Raw genomic sequence first — 15,362 nt, forward strand, 5'->3', positions numbered from 1 at the left:
GCTCTTGCTAACAACATACTTTGCATAACTTATTCTGCAGAACTTTTACTGTGTTGAATCCAACTGGAAAGCCATACACATTCGAATGGAGGTGTGAAGACAGAGGTAGCAGCCACTTCCGCTGCCTCACCACTTCTGGTATCATCCTATCAGGGCAGAGAGTTGAAGTAAGTGGCAAAGCTTATTGATGTGGTAGTGTCTTTACATTAAAGGTTAATTTGCAGTGTTGGAAAGCTAACAAGACCTCCTCTAAGCTCCTCCTATATGCATGAAAAAGATGGCTTGGGGACCAGCACAGTGGACTAAACTACTGTTTGGTGCCACAGTTGTACGCAGAGGCATGTGCGCAGGTTTTGCAGTAAACAGTCAATGAACATGAATAAATAACTGTGTCAGTTAGAGTGTGGATCGGGCCACATTTTGTCATCCGAGTACGACCCAACAGTGAAAAATATATTTACGTTTGTTTTAATTGGTAAGCACCGATTTTATTAACAAACAATTGTTAATGTCAACATCAGATCAGCACACGGGGAACAAGAGAAAGTGAAACACAAGAGACGCTAGAGACCCACCGGATCTATTTACATAATCCATGTAGCAAAGATAAGGATAATCCATGTTATTGTGCAGTAAAAGAAACAGTGCATTCTTTTAAAATTGTCCTCTGCACTGTTCTCCTTGGCCCGTGGATCACAGCTCTCACTGTGCATTCTTCAGGGCAACATCAGCTGTGGCTGCTACTGCTCTCCCTTCAGACTGCGCGCAAACGACACTATGTGACCGAACCCAAACACCAGTTCTAAATATCTGTCTGAACCCAACCCGTCCGGTGCTGTCAGGTCTTGTCAGGGGTATCCATCCTTTATCCACAGTATTATCTGTTGGATGCGTGTCCCGTGGTGGCTTGGCTGATGGCTGCAGTTACACTAACCACTGTGGCGTCACTATGGAGTCTGATTTCTCAATCCTGCCCTATGCTCATTTAACTTTAAATATTTCTATACCATCAATGTTCCAATGTAATTGTATTTTATCCTCTTTTCCTTGTTTGAACTAATATTTTCACTTTGTGTTGTTTTAGCTGATAGCCGTAACTAATGCCCATTCACATCTGCAGGTTTCCTTTGAGTATGTAGCAGAACAGCTGGATACAGTGGAGTCAGTGTGGAGCTTCATGATTGAGACTCTGTCATTGTCTGTTCCCTTCCTCTGTGTGGGGACCTCAAAAGAACCACTCGTCTATTTTGATAGACCTCATCTTGACTTTGGAGAACTGCTTCTTGGTAAATAATATAGATTTACACTCCACTAAAATTAATGTTTCATATGTGTAAGCATCAATGTGTGAATGTCCACAGGTCACAAAGTGGAGCAACAAATTATGGTTGTGAATGAAGAGGAGGAATCCTTCTCCTTCTCAGTCATACAGTCGTCTCTTCTCTCTGAAGACCAGGAAAGCCTCATTTTGCAGCCAATGTCTGGCAAAATTGCACCTAAAGAAAGGTACAGAGCTTCTCTTGTGCTTTGCACTCATCACACGCCGCAGAAAAAAACATAAAATGTCTCAACTGACATAAATTTGTTGTTGTAGGTTGCCTTTGTCAGTGTCCTTCAGACCTTCCCATGAGGGCTACGTGGGTTTTAGGATGCTACTAAAGCTGAACGGAAAGTCTGAGCCCCTAATGCTGCCTGTCAAAGCAGAAGGATTCACCGTCAGAGCTTCTGTTCAAGTTGAAAAGTCAAAAGGTGTCCTGCAAGAGATTGATCACAACCAACAGGAGACGCTAGACTTTGGAAAGGTTAGTGCAGGGTTTTTTAACTTTGTGGGATTTTTCAACATGTGGGATCACCTGGAATTCAAATGGGGCCGCATGTAATGTCTAGTAATTGATTTGTTTTTTATTTATTTATTCATTTTTTTATTATTATTTGTATTCTATACCTACACTTTATGGAAACACTTTATTTTAAGTTTTATACATGAGGCTGACATTGACCTTATTCATGCTTATGACAGGTGTCATGTCATAATAATGACAACGCAATGTTAGCCTTATGTATAAAACTTCAAAGAAAGTTTGATCTTGGCCACTCTGTATTTGCCACGCAGTATAACAAATGTTTCCATTCTTGTAACTTTACATCTACGCTTTTCACGTCAGAATTGGCTTTTTGGGAGTGAATAATATACATCTACTCTTCGCAGGTGGGAATAACAGAGCAAGGCGTGTTCAGGCTGTTTGTGACGAATTTGGCAAGATTCAATCAGGAAGTCGACATTGAGTTGTCGGGCCCCAAAGAACTGCTGCAATATCTCCAGGCAAAGCCCCAAAATGCACTTGTTAATGTTGGAGAACAGCTGGAATCGTCACTCTTCTTATGTCCTGGAAGCGTTTGCATCCTTAAGGATATCACAATGACTGTCAGGGTAAGACACAATAGAGCTTGTTTCAACAGAGGTAGCAGTTGAAATGAAAAAAGATCCAACTGCAAGAAAAGAACAATTGTTGCACTAACTTCTAATGATAGTCAAATGTACTATTTTTTGTATGTTTTTTGCAGTAATATTACCTAAATTTGCATTCAAAATGTTCTGTTGGTTTCCTTCGTTAGGTGAGACTTGGACCAGTGTTTACCTTTCGTATCAAAGGCAGGGCTGTCGAGCCAATTCTTAATTTTTCCTTCACAAAGCACGACTTTGGCACGTGCTTTCTACATGGCCCAAGCACTGTGCCACCCTCTCACACCCTCATGATCAACAACAATGGCACAATGGACATCAGGTTTCTGGCAGTCTTTTATTTATATTCAAAGAATATATGATAATATATGTCATAGTAATCGAACTAAACCTTCTGTTCATTCTTTGACTCCTTCAGCATCCAAAGCCCGTTCCAAGACACTACCTTCCTTAAAATGAACTTCCAGGCCGACATCTTGTCCCCTGGTGCTGTGATGGAAGTTCCATTTACTTTTTATCCTCATGAAGCGAGACAATACAATGCAAAGATTCCCTTTATCCTAAACAGCTGTGTTACAAAAGAGGTGGACATACTGGGGCAAGGCATGGAAATAAAGGTAAGAAGAGTTGTTTGTTTTAGTCAACTAGAATATCAAATTCATACTCGACAAACTGCATTTCCAGAGGAAAAATGGCTAAGCTGAACCCCTCGGAGTCAGTAAATCCCTTAGTATAACCCCTCAGAGTCAGCATAACCCCGTGGAGTCACTATTAGTCAGTGGTTCGCAAAATTTTAAGGGTATTCCCCACTTTGAACGAAGGTGAACTTTAAACCCCCTCCTGCGCCCATTGCCCCCCAAATATTCCTGACAATGAACACATTTTAAAATGTATTGAACTAACAGGAAACAAGTAACATCATATATAATAATGTTAATCAAAAACTGAATTAAACTAATCACCTGCATAAAAAAATTAATTTAAAAGTGCAGTATTAAAAAATACAGGGAATAACCACTGTTTGTAATCTGTGCCAAAAAAAAGGAAATTCAGTTTCCGGTCTCATATCTAATGCAATTTCATAATTTAATGCAGTAAAATTTGTAAAAATCGGACTAATTCTGTTCTACAACAATGATGTACATGTAAAACAATAGTGAGGATACTCTCACTAATAAAAACTTTCGATGTTGCCAAAGTGTACATCTGTAGTTTTTGTACGTCTTATTTGGGATGTAATTTTTTTCTGTAAGCTTGTGTCTTAATGACAGTTAATGGAACATTTCATTGTTTGTGTGTGTACCAGCTGGAAGTGGCAGAAGCTCGTCACAGGAAAGTGAAATTGAGAACTCTAATGGCCGGTCAGAAGGTGAAAAAACAAGTGGTTGTTGTCAACCGCAGCAGTTTGGACCTTCAGTTCAGCCTGGTGCTTAATGCTAACACCCCAGTGAATCCAAAGGTGGGCTGAAACACACACTTATCATGCATTGAGGTGAACATTTCCTAACTTGGGATCATTTTCTACAGGATCTGTCCATTTTTCCAGCTGGGAAGCTGAAGCTGAAATCCAACGGTTCATGTGAGGTTGACATCCTATTTTCACCTCGTCAGCACATTCTTCCCTTTACTGCTGAGCTGCTGGCAGATCTTTCAGGCTTCTTACACCCCCTGCTGACCATTGACGGCTGCTGCCAGGTACAAAGCGTGTGCTATCAACAATTAATACAAGGAATATTTTTTTTCCTTTTTATTACACAGATGTTTAATGGAGGCCAAGTCATATGATAGTTGTTTATGGTTGTATATGAATGAATAACCCTACTTCCTTTGGGGGGAAACATTTTCATATATTCTAGATTTCCTACCTTTTTAAGTTACTGCTAGCCTTTTTTTTATCTTGCCTATTTTTCCTTTTTCTTTTTTTATTACAAATTTTATATTTTGATAGCGCTTTGAGATGACTTTTGTTGTAATTAGCACTATATAAATATAGTTGAATTGAATTAACCTCTAATTAACGTGAAACCATGAACATGTAGTATTTAAGAAGTGCTTTTCTAACTTCAGACTAGACAGGAAGTAGCTCACAGTTTCAAAAAGGTTGGTGACCCCTGTTCTAGATACCGATATACTGTAATTTGGAGGTTAGATTTGTTGTTTGGTCTTATAAAATCAATAAATGACTAAAATAATGTTAATGCATGATTCTGTGTAAACTTCCAGGATGTGAAGGTTCTCCTTGACCCGGTCCAGCTGTCGTTTGGTGCTGTAGTCCTTGGCTGCAAAGCTAAGAAAACCATCTCCCTGACCAATACTGGGGAGGTCAATGCAAGGTGAGTTAGATAGTCTATCTCTTTAAAATATTTGTTTTAAAACATTTAGATGAAGTCCTTAATGTATGTAAAATGATTTTTGACATTTTAAAGGGAAAACTAATGTTTTTGTTGTAGTGGCCTTGTATCAAATCCTATTTAATAACAATGTTTGTAATGTTTCGTAGGTTCCAGTGGAAAGCAGAAAGCTTTCCTGCAGAGCTGTCCATCACACCAGCTAAAGGTCGCATCTGTCCAGGAATGAAGGTTCCATTTGAGTTGACCTATGCCCCTGTCAAACTGAGCAATAACACAAGATATGAGAACCTGTGTTGCTTGGTGGAGGGCTCCTCTTCACCCACCAAACTCACTGTCGCAGCCTCCTGTGTCGCAGCTTCTCCCAACAAAGAGGTTTGACTCCATCCCTTTTTATACATACACACTGCACAAGCAACACCTCTTTACATTTTTTACATTGATCCTGGAAAATGGCTTTATTTCAGTCTCTTGTCTGGTCTTTTAAAAACAGATATTGAATCATGTCATTAGTGACTCCAGTTTTTAGATCAAATGTTACTGAGGCAGAAATGTGTAAAACAGAAAGAAATGGTGAAACATAGTAATTCCTAATTTCACTTTCATGTGATTACTTCAATAGTAAGTAAATATAATTGCTATGTAGAATGTAGCTAATTGTTGTCTCTTATTGTCATAAGTGTAATAAAATGGCCTCAACAGCATAAAATTATCTTGTTTAAATAAATAATAAGAAAATGTAGTATTGTATTGAGTAATAGTACTATTAGTTTGTGGTGAATTTGTTCAAAACATTGCCTAAAAAGGAATGAGGAATATTTCCTGTTTACTTTTAAATTAATTGTTAAATCTTTCAGAGTACCCCCTGCAATGTGCAGCTGTACCCATGGGGTACTCGTACCCCTGTTTGGGAACCACTGAATTACAGGCACCAAATATACTGTGTATCTGTCATCGTTAGATGATTTTTCTTTGAGAATAAGTGCTAGACTTGAGTTTGTTGCTCTTGGCACCACTCTCAAGTAGCAACAGTATATACTGTATATGTGTCACTGAACTCATCTCTGTTTTCTTTACAGGTGATGAACTTTGCTTGCCCTGTGCGCGGTTCACACACTCTGCCCGTGTCTTTGCTCAATCCCACCAATCAACGCTGCAGCGTCAGACCTGTCATCAAAGGCAAAGAGTGGAGCACTCAACTCTTGGTTTCACTTGAGCCTCATCAAAACATGACGTTGGATATTATCTACCAACCACTGACCATGACCACTGATGGAAAAAACCACAAGGTAAACAAAACACACACACACGCGAGGAAAAGTTCTAACCCTAACATAAACAGAGATATAAAGAGTCCTGATATACAGTATACTACTCAAGTAGAAGCACTATTACTTGATTAAATTCCACTCAAGTACAAGTAAGTCATTCATAAAATACGCATGTACAAGCAGTGTTGGGTAAGTTACTCTAAACTTGTAATATATTTATATTACTAGTTACTGGGATAAAAATGTAATATATTTGTATTGCAATATTACTCTTTTTTTTAAAAAAATGTAACTGAGTTACATTACTTTGAGTTACTTTTGGTTCAGAACACTGATTATATCACACTGATAGTGTTCGAATAACATCGTTCTAAGTTTTGTTTCAAATACTTTTGATGTTTCAGGAGCAAACAGCTCTTTTTTTGTTCCCTATATGTTATATTTAACTGTAATGATCATCCTTTTTTCCTCAAATAATTACAAACAGTGAGAAAACAAAGCAAATATGCACTTAAATTAAATATACATGTAACTTGAGTTACTTTAATAGTAACTAGTAATATATTACCACTTTTCACTTTTGTAATGAGTTACGCTCCTGAGTTACTTATAAAAGAAATATATTACTGTAGTAAAAATAACAAGTTACTCCCAACACTGTGTACAAGTAGAAAGTAGCTGAATTAAATAGTACTCAAAGTAAAACTTACTAGTTACTTTCACCCCCCGCCTTTTCTTTTGGTAATAAATCTTCCCACGCTTTCCTTCCATACAGTAAACATCTCATGTACAGTATAACTAAAAAAGGATGTGACCAAATCTTGCACAATTAGAACTTAATTTGTTTTCCACAAAGGCATTTGTACAAAATAAAAAAAGGTTTGTCAAAATGTACAATACTTTTTAAAATAAGATAACGGCAATTAATTCAATTGAAAAAAAAAAAAAAAAGCTAAAAAGACATTCTGGATTATGTTCAGTGTGAGACCATGAAACGGAAAGAAAACAATAATTATAAAAAAAATTATAATTTGCACAATAACGGTTGGGTGTAGAAATGTCACGAATGACTTTACTTCTTTTAAAACATACTTAAGTACAAGTAAAATTACTGATTTAGAAAAAAACTAATAAAAGTACAAGTACCCATGAAAGCAACTCAGTTACAGTAACGTGAGTACTTTCACTTCTGAACATAACTAATATTGATACTTGTTATGTTTACAGGGATCAGTGTTCTTCTCCTTCCCTGATGGGTCAGGGATGCTGTACGCCCTGCAGGGAACTGCTGATTGTCCCAAACCAGAAGACTCCATTGTGAATGAGCTTCCTGCTAAAACTCAACTCTCACTGCGGCTTCCTGTGCACAACTGGCTCAGCAGACCACAGCGGTACAACACACTCTTCTAAAGGCCACAACACATAACATATTCCTAGATGTGGTTCTTATGTATTTTTTAGACGTTTTAATAAGCTTATGAAGGCTTAAGACGTCATCATACAGAGCTCAATGTTTCTGCTTTTAAAAGCACCCTTGACCAAAGATTTGTATTAATTGTAATGTCCGATATATGACATGACCCTTTATAAATATTTTGGTAACATGACTTGACGTTTTATTCTTAAGGCTGAAATTATGCTGTCATTATTATTACATGACACCTGTCATTAGCAGGAATAAGGTGTCATGAAGGCTGTCAGTCAGTGTCGTTTGTTACCCTAACCCTTAACCCTACATTAACTTAACCAGGGTTGGGGTCAATTATAATTGTAATTGCGTAATTGATAATTAATCACAATTATGGTGTAATTATAATCGTAATTTTAATTTTAAAAATCTGTTGCTGTCGTAATCGTAATTAAATTGTAACCAAGTTCAGATAGTTGACTTTTTAATTGTAATTTTATAATTTAACGCACAACTGGAGAACCATGTTACAGTTCCATGTGCAGTTGTACACATATGTAGTTCACAATTATTAAAATATGTTTCATATCAAGATTACCCACATTTTACCATTTAAAAAAAAATAATAATCTAGGGGTATACTGACACAAAAAAGGCTCAGTCTACACCATAAATGTTAAAACCTATATTTTCATTGATTATGAAGCCTAACAATGTAACCAATAGATAGGAAAGAAATAAGATGATAGATATTTATTTTACAGCTGATTTAGGACCCGTTATCATCAGAGGTGCTAACAGAAAGCTAACACAAGAGGAAGGTTAACTTTTATTAGGTTATTTATTTCAGGCTCAGGAATTGTGAATAATTGTAATTGAACTTATTAATTGAGAAGGTAATTGTAATTGTCTTTCTGCTGACTTTACTGGTCGCTGTAATCATAATTGAATTGTAGTTGAACATGGGTAACTGAAAACGTAATTGTATCTGAAAAATATAATTGACTCTAACCCTACCTAACCCCATTAGATTCCTACACCTATCCCAAAAACTGCCAACATAGCTCCAAAGGTGTCATAATTTTGTGAACGACACTTAATGACAGCCTTCACGACACCTTATTCATGCTAATGACACGATAGCGTAATGTCAGCCTTATGTATAAAACTTCCTGCCAAAAATTCAGTGCATAAAGTGAGTGTGTGCCTGAAGCATGACAACATGTTGGCCTTTAACTAACTTACAGCCATACAAACTGGAAGTGCATATTTTAATAGATGGACCACAATAGCTTGTTGAAAAAGTGATGCTATATTTTATCATGGTTTTGCACAAAGTAGCATTTCTCTTGGGCTGGCACTGGTAAGGCAATAAGCACAAGGAAAATATCATATTTCACTCTGACTGTGTGTGTCTACTGTCTGCTGTGTTAAGTGATTGTAATGGTATTAATGGTGTAGGTGAGGTCAGATGCAATCATCACATCACATTTTGTTAGCTAAGACTTTTATTTTTTTCTATTTTCAATAACTTTTTTTTTAGAAATGCAATAATTGTATGTTGTAATGATTAAACAAAGCATGTTTGTCCTCTCAGGTTTTCTGTCCTGGTTGAACCAGTGAAGCCAGACAAACTAGACGCCACAGTGTCAATCAATGGTTTCAGCTACATTGATGTTGCTGCTTTGGCCAAGAGGGAGTACGAGTTATCATTTTCCTCATACAAAGAAGGACAGTTTACCATCAAGGTTTGAGCCCTCTCTTACACAAATACGTCTGTGGAAAGTGTTCACATTCCTGTTTACACGTCTTCTTTCTTTCTTTCTTTCTTTCTTTCTTTCTTTCTTTCTTTCTTTCTTCAGGTGACATTCAGAAATGAGGAGACAGGCGAGTACTTATTTTACCTCTTAACCTTCAAAGTAGCACCTCCGGGAGCTCTGTCCACCATCGAGCTGGAGGCGACTGTTCGTCGGACTTCCTCTGCCACCGTAGAGATGAAAAACCCACTGAGCGCAGCCACAACCCTCACTGTGGAGTGCAAAAGCTCAGCGATCCGGGCCCCATCTCACCACACGGTTCCTGGAAACTCTAAGGTGAACACTAAATCCTCCTGTTAAAAGAAATGATTTTCTTCCAACCTACTGATGACTTATATGTGTGTGTTTATGTGTGTTGTATTTAGGGTGCATTGAGCTTTGAGTATCACCCTTCATGTACGGGAGAGTCCACAGCACGTCTGACTCTGTTCAGTGAGGAACTGGGCTACTTTCACTACGACCTGATACTCAGAGCTCTGCCTCCTCCACCAGAGAAAACCGTCAATTTCAGCACTTCACTGGGCAGCAGGCAATGTGTTGTAGTCAAGTTCATCAGCTACTCCTCCAAGTATTTCTTTGAGGTAAAAAAAAGGCTTTCTATTTAATTAATTTACAAAGGTTTATGTTTTGTAAGTTTCTTTTTCTCATTTTTTACGATTCTACCGGAGCATGAAAAATACCAGATTTTTCACCAAATATCTGCTTCAATAATCAAGGCAACGGGACCTATAGGACGTTTTCTTTGCTATTTATTTTTTCCAATTTAAAGCAAAAAACAGCCTCTTAGAAACATCTTCAGTACAATATGCAGAGGAAAATAACACTTTTTCCAATTATGTTTGGTGAAATTTCATTATTATCAGTTTTAAAACAATACTTTGCAATTTTTTATCTGATTTTCAATTCATATTAGCATTAAACAATATGTTGCAATGTTACTTACTGTACCACAAATCCCATCGCCCAAATTTTAAATAACATAGACAGTAACTTTAACAATTAATAATCTCTTAGTGGCACAAGGTGTTTAATGAGTGAATTTATTAGTACATAACACTGCAGCAAGAACAGCCACAAAAGAAAATATAATGGATGTGGAATTGGGATTTTGGCTAATTAGCAGTTTTTGTCACTGTTAAGCCTTTTGAATGAGATTTAAATTAAAAACACATTATAAACAAGTTAAATAACTTCATGGTACACCGTTAACTTTTAACTTCGCGAATGAGCTTTGAGTTGAAATGTTAATTTTTCTGATTTTTTTTTTTTTTTTAAAGCTGAAGTCCTAAAAACATCTTCATCTCTTTAAGACACCAATTTTCTAATAATCAGTAATTATATAAATGCATTAAGTAGAAAAAAAAAATTTTTTTTTTACAGTAACATGCTTTGGTGGACAGGCTAGTAGAAAACTTAACATGTCAAATAAGCAGAGCTTCATCAAATTTAAAAGAAATGATCAATATTATGTTGAATTCATTTTTGGAGATGGAAGCAACAGGCCTTAATTATCTTGTTCTTGCTTCTAGATTGATTGTCCAGAGTACAAAGTGAAGAAGAACATCAGCGCGTCTCCAGGCTCCAAGGCCAGAGTGGAAGTTTCTTTTGAGCCCCATCAGCTCGGGGAGAGCCGAGGTCAGCTGACTGTGTCCAATGGAAGCGTAGGAGAATACATCTTCCCTCTGTGTGGGGTCTGCCTTCCTCCTAAAGCCCAGGGTCCATTCAGCATCAGCAACGGGCAAAGCATCAACATCCACTTTAAAAACGTCTTCCTGCAGAAAACTGAGTTTGCTTTCCAGGTAATGTATTCATCTAAGAATGTGATGATTACACAATGGACTGAGTGACATAACCACGTTTTAAACAGCCAATAGATTTGATTCTGATAAAGAAAGTCGAGCTCATTTGAAACATTTACACAGTTAATTGTGCCTGCCAGTGTGACGCCAACGTAGTTAAAAACAGCTTGGAACAGTTTATAGAGTGTAGCACACGCATTATATCTTCACCTTCTTCATGGATATTGCTTATTTAATTGAATTTTTCCTCATCATTTGTCGCTGTTATGTAATCATTGTATTATTTGTGCTCGTTCTAGGTTGAGAGCCCTCACTTTACTGTCAAAGCGGTGAAGAGCATGCTTTCCAAGAAAACCCAAAACATCGAGGTGTCGTTTGAAGCTCCTCCCGGACCCTCAGTGGGACAGTTGTGTAGCAGGTTGACCGTGACCAGTCAGAGCTCTGAGGGCCACAGAAGGCCTTGCTCATGGGTCTACTACCTGAAGGGTGACTCTGCATGAAAAAAGAGATATGAATAATAAATCTATTTGAGATTTACCTACCTTTTGTTTTATTTGTGTTTGCATAGTGGTGTGTTACATTTAGAGTTCATGGCACATAAATGTGTCAACATTTTGTATTCAGGTCATTTGAGTAGTTGATTTGATGTTTCCTTGGGTAAACTTTGCAGATAAAGCTTTTCATGCTTGCCATTACACCTACATTTCCACAGGAGGGCAATCACGAGTATTCACTTCATTCCCTGCATCACACTCTACCTGTCTGTGCTGCTGTTCGTGGTGATCTCCTTCACCTCTTTGTTAAAGTGTCACCCTCTAAACCAGCAGCTAATTTGTCCAAACCACCCAGTGAGCTATTTTACTGTCAGCACATTACAGGAAGTACGAGTTAACCAGCAGAAAGGGCAGAGCTGGGGGAGTCCCTCATTACCAAAGGTTAGACACGTGCACACATACATGTGCACAAACACATTTTAATTGGGAGCTGGAGTGACAGGTTTAGGGAACATTATTTAAACCTAAAAAAACATGTTTCTCAACTGAAAACAAATGGAATTGGGGAATGAATTTGTTGTTGATTGATCCTAATCCAATTCTTGACATTTTAGAGCATTTTAATTTGAAATATTTTGTTGTAAAAATGGAAGAGTGACTGCCCTCTATGGGTTCAAACCCAGCTATTACACTACAATTTTGCTATTGGCTGAGAATAGTGGTTTGACGTTTTGGTGAATTGTTACCTCACGAACCGCCATTTTAGGCCCCGCCTCTCCAAAAAACTACCACCTATTGACTGTAATTTGTTAGTATTTGGATTGAGAGATTTGTGGAGGTTTAGTGAGGCTGTGTTCAAAATGTCATACAAAGTACTAAGCACTGCAAACTCAATGAGTATGTACTGTGTACTATATACTAAAAGTATGGTAAGGTGGGTTAGGATGATGATTGTTCCCACTAAAGTATACTTCCAATTTTCCCAAAATGCATTTCAAACCTACAAAGACAAAAACCTGAAGCACACGGAGGCTAAATATCTGTTGATTCGCCACCTTTGAAAGTTATGAAAACATCTTAGTCAAGAAAGTGACCAAGTAGATTATCAGCATGTGATCATTTGATTCAGAAAACTTTCAATCTGGAATTCCGCAATTCTGCTACTGACAAAACTTCCGGTTAACTTCAAAACAAGAGCCCTATTTACAAAAGTGTTCAGAAAACGAATGACATACAAGAAAAGATGCTTTTGTTTTGAAAAGAGGATGTTTGACTTTTAGCTTGAAGCCGGTCTCAGGACGATTTTATGTTCCGTTTGCAATGCATCATGGGGCGGTTGAGTATGACTAGTGTGCCCACTGTGTACACTTAAAAAAAAAAAAGTCAGAATAAAGTATACATCAGGGTATTTCTTGCAAAATCAACTTTTCCATACTATCTCATGTGAACACGCTACACACTAATTTTGACATCAGACTTAGTATGAGTAGTACGTTAGTAAGTATGCCATTTTGAAGACAGCCTGTGTATTGCAGTGGTGGGCCATCTGAGCCAGCAAGGCCTTCTCTGCTGGCATAAACATAATCAGAATATAATTTTTTTTAAATATGTTTTTACACAACTATGTATTAAATTATTCATCATAGTCATACTCTTTGTTTCATACTTTTCCTCTTGGTTGCTCTGCTTCCAGCCTCAGGTTAAGTTTAGGAGGGCTGGCCTTTATGTTAGAGATTTTATCCAATCATTTTCAGCCATCATGTGTTGCCAGTGTTTAAAATCTGCCCTCAGGCCTTCAGAATCAACAGTGTGGGTCCCTGTAGATTAAATGAATGGAAATGAAACTCTGGCTTTAAGTTGGCTATTCTAGCTTGACCTGCTGTAGCACCAGTGTAGCACTGGAGCCAGCAAGCGTGCGCAGTACGTTTACGCAATAACTTCGTGCCTGGTATCAGTGGATAGGTCTGGTCCTTCAGAGGCTGAAAATGTGCCCCTTGTGGTGGTAGAGTCTGAATTGAGCCACCGGAGGAAGAACGCACCCTTTTTGGAAACAGTATAACACCTACTAAAAATGGACTTTCAGAATAAACGTCTCCGACCCAGCTGTGGCTGCTTCTGTCCCTGCGCCCCAGGCATGTGAGAGCATGTATGTCCCCTCAGAGTCTCCCACACACTCGGGACACCACCCCCGCACTGGTGGTGCGAGGACAGAGAACTGACAGAGTTCTGGCCCGATCAGCTGTTTTTACGTGCCATAGGAGGAAACAGGTGACAGCTCTGAGTAAAGCTGCATTGCACACAATCGATCTATCACACTTTTTTTCCATGTAATGTAAGGGTCAGTGTGGACCGGATCTGGCCCGGGGGCTGCTGGGTTTACTGGTGTAGGACCTCACTGAAGGCCCAGGTGGGAAATGCACAACCCGCCACTAGCTTGTAGTTATCGTAGCATGGATTGTTCTTTGGAGATTTTATACTATAGACTGGGCGTGTCTTAACTACTCCAGAATCCCCGCCCATTATCAAGGCATTTTTTTCCAGTTTAGGGTGTAGCTAGTAAGTTATCGGCCAACTTTAAGAAGGTATAGAGTAGGAGTCATCAACAATGAGCTCCGTCATTTGATTTACAAACTCTTACTAGAGTTAAAGTCTGACTAAATCAATGTTAATGAATGAATACTGCTGCAATTGATGCGTTTTTGTATTAAATCAACCATCTTTCAATGTTTATTTTCAATGAAAACTTGAGACACATTTGTTAAAGTGTTGCTGATTGTGTTCAAGATGCTTTAGATTTGGTGTTTAGTTTGGATTATGATGTATTTTTCTAAAATATTATAAAATTGTTAATTGCACAAACATTGTTACATGCACAATTAGTTAAAAGTTGTTAGTAAGAGTAAAATAGTGGCTATGCTGGCTATAGTAAACATGATGATTGACTGATGAAGAAAGAGTTGCATAAATTAGAAAAAGCAAAGTGTTGCATGTTGAAACATAAACATTTCCTGTCTTTTTAAGATACTGCTAACCACGAAAACTCACCATTTATTAAGTGTTTATTAAACTACTAGCTCTTCGGATTATTCTGTATCTTTGAAGTAACTTACAGGTTCACAAAGTTTGGTGACCTCTGTCCCTGAAGTGTTAAAAAAAAGTCACATAGACACAAAGCCAGAGGTAAAACTACAGATTACAAGTACTCACGTTACTGTAATTTAGTTGCTTTTATGGGTACTTGTACTTTTTTCAGTACATTTCTAAATCACTAATTTTACTTGTACTTAAGTACATTTTAAAAGAAGTAATTTGTTACAATTCTACACCTAAACCTTACTGAGTAAATTATTATTTTTTTTTATTTTAAAAATCATCAACAGATATTGTGAAACTGCAAAAAATGAAATGAGCAGACAACAATCAAATTAAACATAATGCACCTCGCCAAAACAGAATTGAATGTTGGTTATTTCCTTAGAGCATCACCGGGAGATTCTACAATCACTATGTAACCCATGATGACAAATAATATGTTATCAGTGTTATTTCATTTTAAAAAGAACTAAAGCTTGACAAACCTTTTATTTTATACAGATGTCTTTGTGGAAAATAAATGAAGTTCTAATTGTGCAAGATTTGGTCTTTTAAGTTTATACATGAGATGTTTACTGTATGAAATGGAACCGTGGCAAGATTTATAACCAAAAATAAACATGGGGGTGAAAATAATTAGTCACTTTTACTTTGAGTACTATTTAATT

The 15,362-nt window shown here is 37.5% G+C and overlaps 1 protein-coding gene across 3 annotated transcripts in view; it reads left to right on the top strand.

Annotated features, from left to right (window-relative positions):
* Nucleotides 1-11,610, top strand: part of hydin (HYDIN axonemal central pair apparatus protein) — a 68,655-nt gene extending 57,045 nt beyond the window's left edge. For all 3 annotated transcript variants that reach the window (XM_028448832.1, XM_028448834.1, XM_028448833.1), the window contains exons 74-91: nucleotides 41-167; nucleotides 1,121-1,286; nucleotides 1,362-1,506; nucleotides 1,595-1,802; nucleotides 2,210-2,431; nucleotides 2,617-2,786; nucleotides 2,883-3,081; nucleotides 3,771-3,923; nucleotides 3,992-4,159; nucleotides 4,688-4,797; nucleotides 4,965-5,187; nucleotides 5,892-6,101; nucleotides 7,311-7,474; nucleotides 9,089-9,239; nucleotides 9,354-9,584; nucleotides 9,674-9,889; nucleotides 10,838-11,107; nucleotides 11,407-11,610. In XM_028448832.1, coding sequence (XP_028304633.1) covers nucleotides 41-167; nucleotides 1,121-1,286; nucleotides 1,362-1,506; nucleotides 1,595-1,802; nucleotides 2,210-2,431; nucleotides 2,617-2,786; nucleotides 2,883-3,081; nucleotides 3,771-3,923; nucleotides 3,992-4,159; nucleotides 4,688-4,797; nucleotides 4,965-5,187; nucleotides 5,892-6,101; nucleotides 7,311-7,474; nucleotides 9,089-9,239; nucleotides 9,354-9,584; nucleotides 9,674-9,889; nucleotides 10,838-11,107; nucleotides 11,407-11,607 — 3,334 coding nt within the window. In that variant the 3' untranslated portion in view covers nucleotides 11,608-11,610. The remainder of the gene's footprint in view (nucleotides 1-40; nucleotides 168-1,120; nucleotides 1,287-1,361; nucleotides 1,507-1,594; nucleotides 1,803-2,209; nucleotides 2,432-2,616; nucleotides 2,787-2,882; nucleotides 3,082-3,770; nucleotides 3,924-3,991; nucleotides 4,160-4,687; nucleotides 4,798-4,964; nucleotides 5,188-5,891; nucleotides 6,102-7,310; nucleotides 7,475-9,088; nucleotides 9,240-9,353; nucleotides 9,585-9,673; nucleotides 9,890-10,837; nucleotides 11,108-11,406) is intronic.
* Nucleotides 11,611-15,362: the final 3,752 nt, after the last annotated feature.

Source organism: Gouania willdenowi, chromosome 6 (genome assembly GCF_900634775.1).
Source record: "Gouania willdenowi chromosome 6, fGouWil2.1, whole genome shotgun sequence".
Lineage (NCBI taxonomy): Eukaryota > Metazoa > Chordata > Actinopteri > Blenniiformes > Gobiesocidae > Gouania > Gouania willdenowi.